This window comes from Gordionus sp. m RMFG-2023, chromosome 2 (assembly GCF_954871325.1).
Source record: "Gordionus sp. m RMFG-2023 chromosome 2, tfGorSpeb1-WG-v2, whole genome shotgun sequence".
Classification (NCBI taxonomy): domain Eukaryota; kingdom Metazoa; phylum Nematomorpha; class Gordioida; order Chordodea; family Parachordodidae; genus Gordionus; species Gordionus sp. m RMFG-2023.
The window spans coordinates 48,507,928-48,529,490 of record NC_088776.1 but is presented as its reverse complement, the minus strand read 5'-3'; the positions used below and the strand labels follow the sequence as shown (position 1 = coordinate 48,529,490).

Genomic DNA, 21,563 nt, shown 5'->3' with positions numbered 1-21,563 from the left:
CTTTGGTCCATGTTTTTATAAAAACGTTTACGACATTAATTGATAATGATGATAAAACAAAATTGCAAAATCGTGTTGCTTGATGAAGCACATGCCTATTTTAAGGACAGGGTTAATGCATTTGGACCAGTAACTATTTTTATTTCAATAATATACCTTCTAAAAATAATGAGGCTAATAAAATTGAACTGGAAATAGCACATTTTTTTGAAACTTGCCCACCCCCTGAATGCTCATAATGATTGCTCGAAATACTAGAAGTTTTGCTCAACAAAATTATTTTTACAAAAAATAGAAAACTTTTTTTATATTCTAAAATTTTTTTTTCATTATTATAATTCCTTTTGTTTTATGCTAGGTGGGGCATTTTCTATTCTTCACCCATCCCATTCCGATTATTTTAATGACATGGGTTTTTCATACAATTTTTTTTACTTGTTACTCTTTAATTTTCTAAATGCCAATTGCGATAAAAGCTTATCATTATATAATGGTGTTAATAATGTAATCGAATTTGATGATTCAAATGTAGATACCTTAATTTTCAATAAGCCATATGCATGGTATATAAAATGGTATCTTCATTATTGCCCTCATTGTAAACAATATTCAAAAGTATGGAAACGTCTTGCTGATGAAACAAAAGGTTTTTGGGATTTTTATGTTTAGTTAACTCTAATATTAAATTTTATAGAATGGGCAGATGTCTTAAGGCTGGGGGCAATAAATTGTGGTGATAATATTGATACTACTAATATATGTCAACAATTTGGAGTTCTTAATTTTCCAGCCCTCTTTGTAAGCTATGCTAAATATATAAATGTCTAACATCAAGATATTAATTGAATTGTATTTCATGTATCTTTTTTTTAATATTAGTTTTTCCCACCATTTGCTAGTACTACCATTTTACCTATATCAACAATTGTACCTGCACATTATGATGATCTTAAAATGGAGGTCATTCAACAGTTAAAAAGGGTTATGATTAATGATAAGAACAATACATTGAAATGGCCAAATTTTTTAGAAGTTAAAGGAGATAGGTTGATAAATTATATAAAATTATATTTTGATATTGTTGTGATCATATAAATTTTAAAATGATTGGTTCTAATTTATGTATACATATTTTGACCTGGTTTTATTTTGATTTTAACAATTTATTGGATGATTTAAGATTAATTTTTCTGGGGATTCAATTGCATAATTTTTCTAAAAATATATATCATTATTTGAAAATTTTTTTTACTCATATTTTTATTAAAGTTTGGAGCTTGGACTAAAAAAAGGCTTATTTGTATAAGAAGTGTTACAATTCCTAAATATTGCTCTACTTCCAAATAATTTTTATATAAAGGTTAACTCAAAAATTTAAAATATTAAAAATTGTTATAGTTGTTTTGGGGTCATTCTACTACAAATCAATCAGTGTTTCAGGCAATCATCTTAAAATGATGAAAGTTGTCATATTGGTTATTTATATTATAAATTTTAATAAAATCAAAATTTTATAGCGATAGATCAACTAAATCCAAAGATTTATGCCTAGTCAAAAATCATATGATTTAATTAAATCTTTTTTAAAAATAATATACTTAAGATAGAGCTACAAATTATATATTTTTATAGCCCTTAAAATTATACATTAGAAAATATAAAAAAAAAATTAAAAAATTTGTGCATGACTAAAATATGTGCCCTATTAAAGAAGCTTAATTTAAATTATATTAATATAGAATCTTATTTAGCTTTATAAGATGTGTTAGAAAATGTTTTTTTTTATTTAAAAAAAATGGTATATGGCAACAGTGAAATTTTTAAAAAATGATTTTTTTTTACTTGACTAAAATACGTGCCCCCTATCAAAGAGGCTTAATTTATAAAAATGAACGCAGAATAGCTTATTAAAAGGAATCAAAAAATGTTATATTATATTTTAAAACTTTTTATAACTTAGTGGGCTTTTGACAAAACACATTTTTTTGACTAATCCATGCCCCCCCCCCTATCAAAGAAGCTTAATTCATAAAAAATTTAAGCATAATCATATTAAACTTATTAAAAGAATCAAAAAATGTTTAAGTTTATAAATTATTTATAACTTAGTGGGCTTGTGAAAAACACTTTATTTCTTCATTTTTTGACTAAACTACCCCCCCCCCCCCCCCATAAATATACATTATTTTTAAAAAATGAATACAGAATCATGTTTATAAAAAAATTTTAATTATCGAACAAAATTTTTTTTTAAACTACACCATAGATGCTTATTTCATAAAAAATTGAAGCATAATCATATTAAACTCATTAAAAGAAATCAAATATGTTAATATTAAGTTTATAAATTATTATAACTTAGTGGGCTTTAAAAAAACACTTTATTTCTTCTTTTATTGACTAAACTACGCGCCCTAGGTGAATATACATTATTTAAAAAAAAATTAAAGCATAATCATATTAAACTCATTACGCATGGTTTAGTTAAAAAAAGAAGAAATAAATTGTTTTTTTCAAAAGCCCACTAAGTTATAATATAAACTAAATAAACATTTTTTGATTATTTTTAATGAGTTTAATATGATTATGCTTTAATTTTTTATAATTAAGCTTCTTTGATGGGGGGGGCGTAGGGGCGCATAGTTTAATCAAAAAAATATGTGTTTTTCAAAAGCCCACTAAGTTATTAAAAGTTTTAAAATATAATATTAACATTTTTTGATTCCTTTTAATAAGCTATATGATTCTGCATTCACTTTTTATAGATTGAGCTTCTTTGATGGGCGCATATTTTATGTAAGAAAATTATTTTTAAAAAATTTCATGTTACCATTTTTTAAAAATAAGAAAACATTTTCTAATACATCTTATATCGTTAAATATACGATTCTATATTAATATAATTTAATTAAGCTTCTTTAATAGGGGGCGCGTATTTTAGTCATTTCCAAAAATTACAATTGTTTTCTTATTTCCTGTAAAAATATAATATTAACATTGTTGAGAAGTGATTTTTTTGGGTGTTGATATTCACATGAATGTTTATTACCTTTATATCTATTTAATCAAAAATTTTGATAGCCATTTTTAATTTTAGTCCTGCCACTGTTTTGGGATCTATTATTGTTATTACAGTACAGTTGATGGAAAACATTTCCATATTTTTTAATTTATTTGCAAATAAATTACTTGAGTTGATATATATGTTCTTATCAATTTTTACAAGTTAAATAATTTTATTTACATATAAATTTTTGTAAAATGGAAATCTTTTCCAATACTCTTAGTTCTTCTAAAGTAGAGAAAACTATTTTAGTGAACTTTGATACACTTTACTCCTTGTTTACTTTGGTTATTGTGATAACCTTATACAGGTGGTATATAAATTTTATTTTTATACTTTCTTTTCCTCATGGTATAAAAGATGGGCTCAGTATCTTGGTCTAAATAAAAAGACTAATCACAGATGTTTATGACGATTTTTGGCGGTCACTAAAAAAGAATGAAATTATTGAAGAGATATATATTTCTTTTTTTTTACATCACATCCTTATTTTTACCACATAGGTGACATCAAATAATAAGGATAGTAGATTCACCATAATGACAAGATATACCTACAAATTATGGCCTCAGGAAATTCTATTAATAAGTGTAAAAAGAATATGATAAAGACAAGAGATATTTTTTTAATAATATTTTTTTTATAAAATTTTAAAATATGCTAGCGCCCTAATAATAATCATATCTGTAAGGCTACTCGCTTAGTCCCAGAACACTCATAAATCTTTCTTCGCTTAAATATGTTCTCAACGGGAGAACTGGATGGGATTAGAAATATATTTTATAAAAAAGGGTTTTAAAATATATAACTTTTTAAATATACTGTCTGATATTGAGGATCTCAAAATATTATTTATAATTATATCATGAAATGATATTGATTATCAAACTTAAACCTCATGATGTTCTAATTTTGTTTTTAATGATGAGACTGACGATGAAATATACAGATCCTCAGCTTAACGAATTGGCTTATCTTTTATTATTGTGTTTCCTTAAATTTTTCGATTTCAAGTTAGAGGGCTGAGAACTCGAACCCTCGAGATTTTACTGAACCCAAACCTCAACCCTTTTATAAATTTTAGAGTTCAAGTAATGTTTGCACTTAATCAGGTCTTTTTCTAAGACAACTGGACTGTCGGACCGTTAAGTCCGAGGGAGCCGGATTTGGATATCATTTCGTCGTGGAATCACAGGGACTAAGTCGAAGAATTAATAAAACACGAATTTATTTTAATTGGTTATCAAACAGTAAAACATCCATTTCATATCATATAAATAAAATAAAATCAAAATTTTATGAATCACAATTCATTTTCCGTGGTCTTTATATAGTTCCCTTTTTTCAGTCAAACAATAATAAAAAAATATTAATTTCATCTTTGTCCATTTCGAAAACTGGCTAGAACCAGTTTTGAGGATGAAATCAAATCAGGCTCGGTATAAGTGAACAAAGAAAAATATAAATGGTAATATACGAATATTGTACAAACAAAGAGAAAAATATAAATGATAAACAGAACAGACTGTGGGGCCATCAGCCCGGTTGGGTCCAATCTAATATTAAACACAATAAAAGTTAACTTTTTTTTATAAACATTCATCAAGGCGATTGTTATTACAGGGGAAGGGGGGGGGTTTATTATCTCCTCTTCTATCCATATTTTCAAAGAATTATATATATTTTTTACATGCAGGTCTTATATGGAATCGTTTTATTTGGATTCAGCTCGTAATGGCTCAACAATCATCATCGAGGAATCGGATAGCGCTTTTGGTTCTCAGGTGAATTTATACATTTTTATCATATAAATTTAAATGAAACAGGGTGTGAAAATAAAAATAACCAAACATAATAATTATCAAATTCATACTTGATACCCGCAGATACCTTTTGTCAAAATTATTATTTAGTAAAAGGATTAGGTGTGGAAGTTATTGTTTGACACAATCTAATATATTTAATGATTTTTTTGCATTAAATCCAAGGATTTTGCGATCAAAACGAATATCTTTAACAGATTTCTTAAGGTTGATAATTATAACCTTTTGGTATATTATTTTGTCAATATTTTTCGCTTCTCATTAGAAATTGTACATAGTATTGGCTATTGACTTAATATGCTTGAATATTATTTTTTAGTGTACTACTTTCACTAGGATACTTAGAGCTCAAAATAATTATTTCTAAATTTACACTTTCTACCTCTAAACTATTAGTTTTAAATCAAAATAAAACCTTCATTCAAAAAGAAATATATGAGCTCATTATATGAGTTAAAGTATTCCTAAAATCAGAATTTATAGTTATTATCCTCATCTATGTTATGCTTGTAGTTGTAACCATGCCTATTTTCTAATGAGACCTAATATTTTAAAGTAAATTTAATCTTTTTATGTTTGTATAATGTTTAAAATTTACATTTTCAGACTTGAAGCTATTCCTTTTTAATATGAATAAATATTAGACTGTTTAAAAATGCAGTCATAAATCCTCAAGTATTTGGTCATATGAAATCCACCCTTATTTAAAAAGTCTGATTTTAAATACATCCTGAAATAAAGTCATTATATGTGTTAGCGTCAATGTGTTTTTAACGGCAATTCATCTTTAAATCATTTTTTGAATGCGTTTTTTTAAATTAAAAAATCTGAATGTGTTAAATATATTCTATCATGTTTGTGCCTACACTACGCTATGAATTTCAAACAATTTTGCTACGAACTTTTGAACTTAATATAATTGATATTCATTTTTAGCAGTTCCAGCTACGCATATATCCGTAGAAAAAGCATTTTCTAGCCTTAAATTTATACTTTTCTATATAAATTATAAATGGCTTAGTTTAACGGCAACATTGTCTACAACATATAAGATAGGTTTTCAAACATGCTGGAATACATTTCCGAGCTCAGATTATGAAATTTAAAAAAACGTGCTCAAAAAAAATTTTAAGTTGAAAAAATAATACCACCTATAAAAAACACATTGACGTTAACATATGCATCACTATCGAAAGGAATAAAATTAATTTGATAATGATTGGTTATTGATTAGAGATCATTATTTATTAGAATCTCAATTATTTAAAAAAGTAATTTTTAAAATAAAGCAATTTAAAAAAAAGAAAACAGTTTAAAGAATAAATATATAAAAAATAAAGAAAATAATAATTAATTAAAATGCCATTTTCCTACGGTGATGACCATATAATTTGAAATCTTGTCGGAAGATTCCTAAGCTAATTTTTTGCTTCTATAAAATGGCCCTCGAAATTCGATTATGGGCTTATTATTTCAAAAAAGCATATTATATTCTTTTCCCAGTGAACATGATGTTGAAACTACCAAACGGACTAGGGATGTACCGATATTTTATACCGGATCGGGCCGATATTTCTCATATTTTAAAATATCGGTTATCGGCCAATATTATAAAATTTTCTGATCCGATATAAAATGGCTTCTTTAACAAAAATAAAATGTTATAAAATTTAAAAAAAAGTTATATTTAAAATCATTTATTTTTACAATTAAATGCGAAATCCATTTTTATGTATATTTTTTTAATAATAATATTTAATTAATAAACATTCTGCCATATTGTTATTTTTTTTTGCGCATTCTGTTTATAAAAGTATGCGATAATCTTTTCAGAATCTCTTTTTAGTGAAGCTGGTGATATTGACAGTTATCATCGCCGCAGGCTGACCTTTGATAAATTTGAAATTTTGGTATTTCTAAAAAGAAATCTTCGATATATTAATGTTAAATATTATTTTAATTATTTATTTCAAATTTCATAATATATTTGTTTATTATAGATTAATGTTATAAAAAAGTAATTAAACATAAAAATATTTTATATACTTTTAGAATTGCAATTAAATTGAATATTAAATATATAATCATTATAAAATATTTAAATGACATAAGTTATGGTACAGTTAAATTATAGATGTTATATTAATAAATCGTATATCAAAAATTAAAACCATTGATATCTTTACAGAATACAAAATTAGATATGATATCGGATCGGTAATCGGCCTATATCAATTTAATATCGGATCGGCCTCCAAAAAGTGGTATCGCGGTACACCACTACAAATACATATTTATGAAATTTTTTCCTTTCTTTTCCCAGTGGATATTTTTTACTAGATAAAGAGCGAAAATATTAGTATTATTAAAATTTACTTTTGAAACATAACTAGTCGCTAGTTACATCCTCAGAAAAGTAACTAGTTACAGTTATATTTTAAAAATCACTAGTTACATTATAAATATTTGTTTAGTGCATCATTTTTTTTATTTAATATTAAAAAATTTACGAAGATAACACTGAAAAAATAAGAGAGAATAGAATATATTTACTCTAAAATAAAATATCATTATATCATATATTTGCACTGAATATTTTTTTGATGAAAATTCGGGTTTAAAAAATTTTCTAAAAGACCCGCTCGTTTCTCTCCCTAGATGGAACAAACTTTCTATGGGAGCACTTTATATGATATTATATTTAATAAAAAAATCTGGGAAATCATCACATAATGTGTTATTGATGGATTGTATAAAATTTTCTATATATGTTCATTATCAATAAAAAGTTTTACCCAATCTTGTTATACTGGGTATGGTAATTGAAAATTTAATCTCTTTTTAATTAGTTAAAATGTTGTCCCAGATTTATTTTGTAAATTCCACAACGTTGGCATTTTGACATGGCAATGTTTTATGCTTTCTTATAATCATTTTCTAAAAAGATCTTGTTGGCATCTTATGTTGCCACTAAGTTTAGACAAGATCATCTTGTGTGCCTGGGAAGGTCGTTGAAGTCATTTAAATCGCAATTAGTTAACCCAGAAGCATCTGTTGTGCCAACAAAATTGTGCTTTAATGATATTTCTCTTAAAATATCTCTCATTTAAATAACATATTTAAATATTCTTGAAGTTAAGGTTTATCTACATATTATCTTCTTATTGGTTGCAGTAACTCAATATATCATCATTACGAAAATTTTTGCTGTGAACTCTCCTTATAAAAGAAAGGGTTTGAGTTCAGTGAAAAATCTCTGATCCCTGTTCGGGTTTAGGATTTGGAGACCAGAAAAATAATGACTTAAAATTTAGCTAAAATAACAGAAGCGTCATTTTTTAAATTTATTTTATTATATTTAGTATGCTTGATCATAAAAATAATATCATAATTATAACATATAATATAATACCCACAATCGTGTTGCCTCAAAATCTAGAATGGATTTTGAACGTTTTGTTCAAAATCACGAAAATAAAAAAAAATTTGGAATATATTTAATCGAAATTACGAATTTTTTTTAAAAAATATAGAAAATATTTGCCAAAATCACGAAAATGAAAAAAAATATAATGTTGACAAAAACTTACAGTTTCTGAGGAAATGCAATTAGATAATTGAGCATCTTTAAAATATATGTTTACATATTTAATTTAATGATATATATATATATCGATATATAATATTTACTTTATATTTTTTAAAATAAGTATTATATATCGATATATCATTATCGCCGGGGTACCTAGTGGTTTATGATATATGCTTGGAAACCGAATGTTTCAGGTTCAATCCTGGTAAGCAACATTTTCTTCGATGACTGATAGACATATGATAAGATGAATTTCTGAGCTGAGAAGTGCCACCCTGGTCACCGATAGGCTTGGACAGCCGGGTGCTAGGAAATTTGTCCAATAAACCAAATGGAAGATGGCCAGCTGAACTTGTAGGCCTTTCAAGGATGATAGCGATCGCCAGCTCTAGGATAATGGTGACTCGGGGGCCGTTCATACAGTGTCTACTATTCTACAATGGACTTGATAACGAAACTCCGGTGGGAGATCCATCGAGATTGATACTCAGGTGGGAGATTTACAATAGAATCGCTAAGAATACTATGGTGGGATATCTGTCGATATTGATTTTGATATTGGTGTAAGGAATACTCCGGTGAGATATCTGTCGATTTGATACTTCGGTGTGAGATCTAGACAGTGGCCTCGATAGCGATACCTTGGTGCAAGATCCAAATGGAATCGATAAGAATACTCCGGTGGGATATCAGAAATATATATTAGGTAAAAAGAGATTGAATGAGTAATAAAGTGGAGAGAGATATTAAAAGAGCTTACCACGTAAAGGTGTAAGCTAAAAAGAAAAAAAAATATCGATATGAGGATTTTAATTTGTAAATATATATAATTATTTATATATTAAAGTGCTCAATTATCTAATTACAATCTTAGTTCAGAAACAGGAAATGTTTATCAACAATATTATTTTTTTTCATTTTTATGATTTTGGCCAAATATTTTTATGTTTTTCTATATTTTTTTACATTTTTTTGATTAGTCCAAATATTTTCTAAATTTCTTGATTTTGCAGTTTAAAAGATAATATTGTATTTCTATTTTAAAAATTTTATTTAGGCGAATTATCATAATATATCTTCTAAAATATCGTCATTGAGAACTTCTACCGATGTCCGAAAATATATATTTTAATGATGAGAATGACTGTTCAACGCTAACCTAATAATTAAGTTTTATATAATATATATTTAATACTTATGTTGCTGTGACACCTTAATTTTCGCCAGCGTATATCTGGATAAATTAAAATTCTCTTCTCAGATGTATAAAATATTTGCATCCTTATAATTATTTTGTGAAAATATTTATATGAGCTTTTGGAAACTGTTCACCTTGCTGTGGTGTTAATATGATTATATTTTTTTCTAACAGCAATTTTTAAAATTATCAAGATCATTTATGGTTGAAATTTATGTTGATGCATTCATTAATTTATTTATTTATATTTTCCCCATAATTCTGTTAAACGAACTTAAGCACCCTCTACCTGATAGGTTTTTGGGGTCTAAATACAATGAGGCATGAAGAATATTATTATTTATAAGTTTCCTCTCTAAATTTTATATCTCCTAATATCTCATTGGAAAAATTTTGTCTATTTTTTCCAAATCTAAACGGCATTTTAGGAGAGGCACATTTGCTCCTATTGTAGTTTCATAGTTGTCACCTTAAGTGGTTTTAATCATTTATGCTAACTATTGAATCCCATTCTTTTTCCTCTTGAATAACTTCCGATGTTGTAACATAGTCTATAAACTTGTCTTTAAAATCATTAATGGCTAACTGTAATACGCCTGCTGCACACTTAATGTTAAAACTTTTGGAGTTAAATCTTTCAACATTTGGTCTAGATCCGCCATTTCTTATAATATTATATCATTTCATATCAATTCTCCCTTTCCACAGATTCATTATAATCTTTATAGAATTTATTAAATTTGCACCATTTCGGTTGTTATAGTATACAGGTTGTTTAATAAAATGCCGAATTTATTCAGGGTCCCTAAAATTATTTATTCATATTATCTCCCATAGCTATTTCTTTCATCGTCAAATTTCTTAATACAATAATATTACCTCATAATTAATAAATTCCCAGAATGATTCTATCTAATCTTTTAGCAGAATCAATTTTTAAACACACTAATTTATTTTTGTTTCTCTTTATTTTTCTCACTATTTTTGACTCATCTATAATCAAGTCTCTAATTTTAGAACGATTTGTAATCACATCTAAGGCTATAGTAATAAGGTTAATTATTTTTTTAAATCCCAAGTTTTCAATGATTGAAAAGGGCGGTTATTACAATCACCATCTCTATTAAACCATTTGTCAGATCTTCTGACGTCGTAATATGAATAGAATCTACAATATTTTTCGATTTTATGAATATTATATTTTCTTGTAGCAGATTTAATTAATAGTAGTTGAAATTTCTACGATTTTCGTTTTTACTCAAATATTCATCAAATTGTTTCGGTCATTTCTCTTAAAGTGTCTCTCCAAATTGCTATTATGACTCGGCCTAATAATACTACATCACATATTCTACATTCAGAATCTCCCTTATCATTAAATTTGAAATGTTTCGCTATCCTTGATTTTCATTTACAAATTATGATTATTTAACATTATTTAAATTTAAAACTATCTAAACTAAATTTACTTAACAAATTTTGCCTTATTTTAATTATAATTTAGATATGACATATTCTAGGAAATATTATGATTAATTTACTTTATAAATAGCCACCATTGTTATAAATATTTTTATTATACTTATTTAATCCATATTATATTTGATACATTATCAATTTAATTTTCAACTTATTTTTAATAAAACTTGCTTTAAAATTAAATTAAATATTTTTTATATTTTATTATTTTTAACATATTTTATAAAATAAAAGTTTAATATTAAAAAAAATTACAAAGGAAAAATATTTTAAAAAGGAAAACAACTAGGACCTTAAAAAAGGGTTCGGGTTTGGCTCAGATTTTTCTTATTATCTATACTTTTCTTTATTTTTAAGGATTGGTTATGATATGATTTCTCTAAAAATATATTTTTTTTTATATGAGAATTAATTATTCATAAAAAGTTATTTTAATTAATAATTCAATATGAAAAAAGATCTTGTTACTTTACATGAAACTAAAACTTAGTATAATTATTTAAGACTAGTTATGTGAAAATAAACTTAGAGATGTGCTTCCATAGATTGGCTCTGGGTGACTTAGATAAATGTGCCTCTTTCATAGGAGACAGTTAACACAATATTGCCTATACTACCAGCCTTTTCTTTGTTAAATCCAAAATATTTTTCGATCTTTGACCAAGGTATTTTTTTTATTTAACGTTGTTTTGGTAATAGTTGTAGAAGAGGATGGTACAATTTTTATTTCATCATTGAATATTTTGAATGTCATCCTCATCAAATGACGAGTCAGAATTCATATTATATTCTGCTGTCTGATAGTCTGATCAATTATTAATTCAATATTACATATAAAAAAAGGCGCACATACAGAATCAGACATTTAAACAAAATTTTAAATTAATACATTTAATTTCTTATAAAATATTAAATATTAATAATTATCGGAATATATTTATTTAAGATTTATAAAAATATATTAAAAAGTAACTAGTTATTTTTTCAGTTACCATCCAAAAAATTTAACACTAGTTTCAGTTATTATTTTGTAAAAATAAACAAGTTCTTTAACAACACTAGAAAATATCTATGCAAATAAAATCCCAATGCATTTGCCTAATCTCATGGTTCAAGGATGCGCTTTTGTCTTCGCTAGAAATTAAAATTCGCTAGAAATTAAAATTCGCAAATTTTTGTAAACAATATAAACAGATATCAAATATTTGCACATTTTATTACGTGCATCAATAAAAACGCATTATTTTTACAAAATACGCGTGTTCGCATATTTTTTTTAAATTGCCTGATAAGACGTTTTACCAAGACCGTATATACATTTTGAATATATAAAAATCTAAAAGGTTTACTAGGAAATTGGTATCTTTTCTATATAAATCAAATTTTTTGAATATTGTTTTAAAATTAAACTACTGAAAAAACTTGGTTATCTAATATCCGGATTTTATATTTATAATACTTTAATCTCACCTTGACTTTGCCCTATCAATACAAATAGAAACCATTATGTACAGATAATTAACCCAATCCAATAATATCCCACATTGCATTATAAAGAGTTTGATAAAAGTCATTTTAATATTAAATTCAGATCATTTTAGATATGAACGGCCTTCTAGTCAAAAACAGGGTTTCTTTTTTCCGAATATCTCCTATCACGGCACTCCAATATCTCGAAATCTTATCCAAATACACAGGGCTCACTTCGCAACACCTCAAATCTTTGATTATCCAAATTCGAATCTCTGTCGACAAAAATATGACAGATGATTATTTCGAAAATTATAACAATGTCTTACATCGATTCCTAATCAAGAGAAATATTGTAACTGACAATGAGGATCAAATTCCTCCTAGGGACGGCGATGGAGCTTTGCTGGTTAAGTTGTTTGCCAAACCAAATAAAGCCAAATTTCTTCTTTTTACGTATATTTTAATTTTATTTAAAAGGAATGTTTTTACTAAAAATATAACAATTTGATAAAGTCTATAATAATAGAGGCAATCTGTATATCAAGTTAACGCCTTTCTCTATTTATTCATTAAATTAGAACTAAATGCCAATCACGCAATTTCCAAATTCATTTACGATCTTTTTGTTTGTTTGTTAATTAACAGCAATAGCTCAACTTATGAGCCACGTCAACTAATAAACGATCTTAATATAGTCAATTACTTAAAATCTACGATTGCAACTAAATCTTCCACTCGATCCCCAACCACAACATCAGCTCAATATATTAACGAAGTGGACACTATCATCAATCAAAATACCAAATTTGAGTAACGGCCACTTACAATATATAAAATACATTTCCATGTTTTAAACACTGTCCTTTCCATATATAGATAATAAATAAAAATGGTTCTTTTAAATAATACATCAAGAGGCCATTACAATTGTGTATTTGTTGAAGATCTCGAGTACGCACTCTACAACATGTTAACTCAAGAAGTTCCACGACGAGTCAAATTTGATCCTCGTTCTCGCACCTCATTGGCTCGTATGATTCACGTGATTGGTTTGTTTTATCCCAGGTTATCTTAATTATTTACATATAAAATTGCACTTTTCATTTAAAAAAAATTTGGAAAATTAAATATATACTTTTATTTTTAGGACTTGACTCTGTTTAACCATAAAATATTACAAATAGATTATAAATGAAAGATTATATAACAGCACGAATGAATAAAATTCCATCTAATAATATTACCCTTATGTTTTATTTAATAGATATGGAGACCAACGCGTTAACCAATTTTTGACGCGCATGAAACACGATCTTTTTTCGACTATCGGAATTCCCTCTATCTTTAATACCACTCTTGTGAATATCCCGTTAACTAATAAGGATTTTGTGAGATATATGAAAACTCATGTAAGAAACCATTTTATGTTCAAAATCTTCATTAAGCTCTTTAGTATTCCTGATTTTGAGCTGAGAGCATATTTCCTTCCCTCAATGCTTTTTTCAGTTTGGTGGCCTTTAATTATTACTCTCATCTCTTTATGAGAAAATTAAAAGAAACATTGACGGCGGGCCCTCAAATTTTTGCATAATAGGCTTATATTTTTCCTGCATTCTTTATTTTTCTAACTTTGAATTTTAAAAAATAAAACAGAAAACGGTCTTAAATATTAACAAGGTATGTAAAGACATACTTTTAAAACACATGTTACATTATATGCAAATGCATAATAAATATTTAATATTAAATTTTGAATAAATAAGCTTTTAGAATTAAAGTACACTATATATAGTAGATACTACCTGTTTATTTAATTAAGATAATTGCATATTTTTATAAAAACAAATTGTAATTATAAATTGTATATTATTATGTCGAAATTTAACCTTATGTACTTAGTTATTTTCAAAAAAGATTCAAATATAAAGTCATTCCAGTCAAATTGATCAAAGAAACATGATTTTTACGGGATCCCTTCGAATTTGGATGAAATTTTATATACAAACTAAGGTACACATAACTAAAACAGTGTATCAATTAAGCATTCCTAGCTCAACTTTTGGAAATATCAAAGGTCAATATGTAACCTCTTTTTTAAGTAAATCTTTGTAAAGGAAATAGGTTTCCTCAATTTTTATAAAATTTTAAACAAATGTCACGACCAAAATCTGTATATTAAAAAAAATTAATATGCCAAGTTTTCGTCTTCATTGAAGATATTCTTATTATAGTAAAGATTCTACATAACACATTTGTGTACTATTTCATTTTATTGATAAGAACATGCTATCTATTGATTTTATTTTATGAAAGCGAATAATTGGCATTCTAATTTTTTTTATACAGATAGAGATTGGTCCTACTGACACTTGCTTAAAATTTTATAAAAATCGAAGAAACATATTATTTTTTACAAGAATTTTAAACTCAGAAATGTGGTTAAAAATCCATCATATTAAAAAATAAATAAAATATTTACAACATGATAAGCGTAAAAATAGGTGACTTTATACATTATTCTTGATATCCCCAAAAATATATGAGCTAGGATATTAAAATTTGAACACTACTTTAGTTACATTTACCTTTGTATACAGAACTTTTCCTAAATCCCAAGGATTCAAGAGGATCGTGATCGATTTGACATGGAATGACCCTAATCCTATGTAAATTTGTGCCAAACTAAATGAAAAATATTTAAAAAATATATATATATGCTAATTAAAAAGAAGGAAAAAAAATTGTAATTGTATATTCTGACATAAGAATTCCCAAGATTCAAGCGTTTGTATTTTTTATTTTATTAGCTAAATTATGAAAAGCGAATATGATAGGTGTTGTAATTGGAGAGAATAAAAAGTTGCTAAATTATTTGTTAATATATATTTTAATTAGAGATACATATTTAGATTTAAAAATATCATTTATATCATATTTTTTTTACCTCAATATATTATTTTCTTGCAATTACAGATATCATGCTTCAGGAGACCCAGTCAGGAATTTTTGAAAAACTTTATATAGATAAGCCATGAAATAACTTGATATTTTATTAAATAAAAAGCTTACAATTAAAAATTTATCTAAAATCTTGGCTACTGTTATTTCCCAATTTAGTATCCTGATGCATTATCCAATGAAATTAGAGATTGATTATTATAATGGTTGTTTTTGTAATCCTCTCTTATCCATCTTGGTAAAATTTTAAGCTGTATATGACCCTTTTAATAAAAAATGTTTTCAGATGAAATAATAAATAAAATTAAAAAATTGAAATGGTGGTTAGCAGTCCCACTTAATTCAGGATAAAATTAAGTAAAACAATTATTTATAGGGCCATTCCAAGTCAAATCAATCAAAAAGGCACGTTTTCGGCCGCCACCTTTAAAATTGTTAAATATTTCTAGAATTGTTTTAACCTTGCTAGCACACTTAGTTCCATACAGGGCCTCAAAGATGCTAAAAATTGTGACTTTCGAATCTGTAAAATTTTAAAATTATTATATCTCACTATTTATAGTAAAAATTTATATAATATATCAAATTGTAGGTAAGAAAAAATCTATAAAGGTCTATCATAAGAAAATAAATTAGGCCCCAATTTGAGTTTTTAACTTCCATTTATCTATATTTCTTTACCCGTGTTTTATACAATAAAGGGAGTTGGTTTTCGGAATTTTAGACATCTTTTATAAGTATATATTTGATGTAAAACTTTGGTGATTGGCCCTTCCGAAATATGCATTTTTACTGAAAATTTTATTTGCATAAAATAGATGGCGCTATACGAAACTACGAATTATGGTTAAAATTTTGTTGCTAATTCAACAATATTAAGATATCTTTATTGTTTATGCTAAAATATTTTGAATTTCTGTGCCATTTATGTCAAGCCAAATAGTTCTATTTTCGGTCGACCCTTTTAAAATTGTTAAAAATTGCTAGAATTATTAGATCAGAAAATAATATAAATGGGTTTATTTTAACTCACATCTCAAGATACAGAGCCTCAAAAATGCGAAATTTTCGCACCTGTAAAATTTTTAATTTTTTATATCTCAAAAACTTTTTAAGGCATGAATTCTATTAAAATAAAAGCAGATTTTGGTGAAAATTATTCTCTTGTGGTTTAAGGTGAAATACTAGGATATTATTGATAAAGCACAAGTTACCATTCATCCTTTTGCGATTAATTACAAGACACTTAAAAGTTTAATTCATTTAAGCTACGTAATATCGGAATCTCATTCAGTTGCCATTCACTTATTTCAAAAATATTTAGTCTGCTATTTAACTGGAAATTTAAAACCATCCAAATCTGCTACTTTTCAGATGGAGCAGCATCACAATATAAGAATCGCAAAAAAAATCAATCGTAACCACTTATGAAAATGATTTCATTATGGGCCACATCTCATGGCAAATCGGTATGTGACGGTCGGTGGTACAATGAAACGTAAGACCTGTTTCAGAATAAATAACTTGTCATAAAGAGTTTTTTGCCTATTCTAAGAAAAATATTAAAGGTATAAATTTTCTAGTTTATTAATATATATTATATTTTTTATTAAGGAATAGATTTTTTTTATTTAGATGACGAATATGAGAAAAAGCAAATAATTCAAAAGAGATTCAATATAGAGCTCAATATCAGGAACGCAAAAATTTTATATTTTTATCCAATTTACCAGGATATAAATTTTATTCAAATTAAATAGAATCTCAAATATTAATTATTACATTTCACGCGAATATTTATGTGAATTAAATTGATACATTATAAGATGTCTAAAGGGTATTTGGCACTTCTACCCCTCAATTTAATTGGTACATTTAATATTCGAGATATATTAGTATAAATTTCTGAAAATATCCTATTATTGATAAATTAGAAACAAAATTTTAACAATAATTTGTAGTTTTATATAGCGCCATATATTTTAAGCATTTAAATATTTCAATTTTTGGTAAAAATACATATTTCGGAAGGGCCGATTGCGTCGCCAAGTTTACATCTTATATATATTTATAAAAGATGTAGGGCAACAAAATTTTTTAGAAAACCAACTCCCTTTATTGCTTAAAAACATGGGAAGGCAATATAGGTAAACCGGAAGTTAAAGACTCAAATTGGCGCCTAATTTTTTTCTTATAGACCTTTAGAGATTTTTTTCAATGCAGATTAGAAAGTCGCTATTTTTCGCACCTCTGAAGCCCTGTATCTCGGGAACAAGGTGTATAAGCGAGTTAAAATAAACGGCTTTCTCATTTTTTTACCTATCTAAATAATTCCAAATATTTGTAACAATATTAAAGGGGTCGGCCTAATCATGATAGATTTAACATGGAATGGCCCTAATACAACCCTCTCATGTGTAAGAAAACGTTTTTTAGCCCAGCGAAAGCATTACTAAACATTAAGCGCTTTTGTATATCTGATCAAAATATTGATTAATTGTTAAAAATAAAATTTATATAATATTTTTTAGGCAACGAAAAGTGACGGTAACATGTTACTTTTGTTTGCAAGGTAACGAAAGAATGCGTTACTTTTTTGAATACAGCTCTATTAAATATTCATTATCAATGTACATACAATGATATTAAGAGTAATGTTATACTGATGATGAGATCTAACAATATCGAAACCGGTCTATAGTTACGAAATTGTTATAATGTACTTAAAAATATATAATATCTTAATTTAATTGGTAATTTAAAATTTCAATTTACTTAAAATTTAAATACGTTGGTTTGCTATAAAATAGATTATACAGACATAAACAACAGGTATATACAACACTTAATTAATTTAATAACAATTTTGAATTTTGTTTAAAGAAACATATCTATATTTTTAAAAATATTGAACATCAGAAATATCATTTAAAATTTTTTTTAAAAATCACCAGAACGTTTCAAGCTATGTTTTTCCTCCCGAACATCGAAAATGGATAGGTTGCAAGGGCAGTCAACCCACCCTGAGAGGTTACACCTGTGGTCTCTGGACTTTATTCCACACTTTAACCGTCAACGCTTATAAAAATTCCGTTACTCGTAATTATTTTTATACTTCCATGTAATTCCGCTTATCTAAAGATTTCTAGCTTTGATTTTGGATCCCATTCTTAATATTTCCCACTTTTAAATTTCTAGGAAAAGGGGGCAATATAATATTTTTTCTAAAGTGTCCAAATTTCCTCTTCTGTGAGATTAATATATACTTTTTATTTATATTAGTTACAGTGTTCCTTAATTTTTTTAAATCCCCAGATGCTTACCAAGACGGTCTCCTTACTTTGCTAATTATCCGGGATTATCTCCGTGACTTTTTCGGTTGCCGTGAATGCACCACTCACTTCTTGGCCATGAGTTCCGATCTCCTAACGGCTTACCAGTCTATTTCTCTAAATTTGTTCGAAAACCAACCCATACAACCAGTTCTTAAACAAAATTTATCCGTCAGATCGAGTCGTTACCGTAGAAATTTGCGATATCGTCAAATTCAATCAGATCAATCTTCCAACGATCTCAATCAAAATTTTAACAATGCTCTCTTGAATAAACCCTTTTCTCTGCCTGATAGCAAGCGAAGACTGCCAAAATACCCATCCACAGCCTTATTTTGGTTCTGGGCCGCCCATAACACTGTTAATTCTCGTTTAGCCAAAGATTCGAAATCAAATAGTTCTAGTAACGACCCCCTAGCTCCTAAAATATTATTCCCCCCTACATCATTATGTTATAATTGTCGAATTTTTATTAACGATGGTATCCATTATGGTAAATACTGGAATCGAAACAACCTGTTACAGTTTATGACGCTTTATTATGGGAGGGATAGACCTTTCGAAGGAAGGGACTTAGTAAATGGTAAATGTGCTAAGATATCAGACTGAGGATAGAAACGATTTATCTTTTCCGCGCATATAATTTTAAAATGATTAGTAATTAATGGTTCCTTAAAAAATATCAACCCATTAATTTTAATTCTTAATGTATATTAAATTTTCATACGTTACTCTCAATGTAAAGAATTTCAATATTACAATCTCTAAACATACTTCTAATATAAATTTAATTCATAATAAAATATTTATATAAAAATTTTTATGATTACTCTATTTTAATATTAGTCCAATTTTTTTACGTTTTCATTTTAATACATTTTTATATATAATATCAATACAGAGGTACAAAATATGTTATAAAGTTTTATATATATTTTTTTTTATTAAACTTAGACTATTTAAATTTATTTTAATTTACATTCAATTTATTTTACAAACAAAACTAGTCAATTATACATTCAACAAAATTGTGTTTATTATCCTATTTCTATACCAAATTAACCGGTGATCTGATTCTCAATGTAAAAAGTTATATACACTTTCAAGTGTAGTGTACCGCATATGATCTTATTTATTTTCTTATATTTAAATCTTATTGTATGATTAAATTTAAAAAAAATATTATTTATTTTTTAATGTTAAAGATTTCTTATATTTAAAATCTTATTATAATGTTTATTTTAAACTAAAGATTCCTTATGAATTATTAAATGATTTGTAAAGTAAATGTTTTTATTTATTATATATAAGGTGTTCTTCTAAATTGGGAAGAGGGGGGGGGGGGGGGGTTGGGGAGCAAATTGAATGCGAAGACGTTTTGGTGCTGATTCATACGTCATGGTTTTAGTTGGATCCGAATTTTTTGATTCGATTAACCAATTATCGCTTAGTTAAACTATTTTTTTTTGTAATAAATGCAAATTTACATTCTAATCTTTTCTTTATTTATTAGTTGAAGTATAAATGTAATGTCATTTAATTATTTATTCTATTATTGTTATGATTTATATTTAAAATAAAGTTTATAAATTATATATTTTTACTAATACAAGGGCCATTCAATACAATGTATGAGTTAACTGGCCCGAGAATAAACTTCTATATAAATTGATCAATCATAAAATTAAAAACAATTTTAGTTGTTAAAAGTTAGTTGTTATATATTTTTTTTTTATATAATTAAGCATTTTTATAAACTTTTTGTTGTAATAATTTTGATTAAAAAAATTTAATGAATAAAATTTAAATAGATAATTTCCATTGAAATTTTTTTTTATTTGTATTTAAAAAACATTAACACAATTAAAATAATTACATAAAAATTTGGGCTTAATAATTTTTTATTTATTTTATTCAACTTTTATTTTCATAGGGATGTTTTCTTAGTTCTTCTTTAAAGATAAACTGGAAATATGTTTTATGATAAGATTTGCAGACATACTTTCATTCGGTGGCGTAGCTACGGGGGTGGTTTTCGGGTTTGGACCCCTCCCAGAGCAAAAATTTATTTTTAGATTATACGTTCAAAAGACTTAAAAGTGGTGACTTTATATCAAATAAATACCATTAATATTTATACTGGATTTGATGTTTGTGGAAGGATATTATATTACTAGTGAAATTATTCTGGATAGTATTATTATAAAGTCATTAAGAATAACCTACTAAATCATAATAACGAATTATTGAAGCATTTAAAAAATATATTTATTATATATTATTATGGTTATGATTTGTAAGATAAACCCGGCCGAAGGCAGGGCAAAAGGGCCGAAGGCCCTTTAAAAGGGGTCTGGGGGGCAAAGCCCCCAGGCTTTTATATATATATGGACTAGTGTTAAATTGCTGGGTCGGCTTGGCCGAAAACCCAGCAAGGTTTGAGCCGAAAAAAACGACCTTAAACCCGAGCAAACTCATTTAGCCATAGATCAGACCCGACCCAATGAGCCGACTCGACTAGTCAGCTTGCTGGGTCGGCTTGCGTTAAAATTTGTCATAATCGTCATTTTTAAGTTATTTCGATTTTTTTGAAGCAAATAGGTAAAAATATATATTGTCATGTTAAATTAAATTTTCAGTGAAT

General features: G+C 26.5%; 1 protein-coding gene across 2 annotated transcripts; it reads left to right on the top strand.

Moving 5' to 3' along the window:
- Window positions 1-395: 395 nt before the first annotated feature.
- Window positions 396-20,149, top strand: LOC135923609 (sulfhydryl oxidase 2-like). Of its 2 annotated transcripts, XM_065458454.1 has the most exons (10): window positions 396-646; window positions 695-798; window positions 880-1,046; window positions 4,761-4,848; window positions 12,748-13,082; window positions 13,275-13,439; window positions 13,545-13,694; window positions 13,894-14,038; window positions 18,542-18,686; window positions 18,903-20,149. In XM_065458454.1, the coding sequence occupies exons 1-10, from the start codon at window positions 409-411 to the stop codon at window positions 19,526-19,528; spliced, it is 2,163 nt and encodes a 720-aa protein (XP_065314526.1). In that variant the 5' UTR covers window positions 396-408; the 3' UTR covers window positions 19,529-20,149. The 2 variants fall into 2 exon arrangements, with proteins under 2 accessions (XP_065314526.1, XP_065314527.1); XM_065458455.1 differs by lacking the exons at window positions 396-646; window positions 880-1,046 and having other exon boundaries at window positions 716-798; window positions 18,903-20,145.
- The last annotated feature ends 1,414 nt before the right edge of the window (window positions 20,150-21,563 follow it).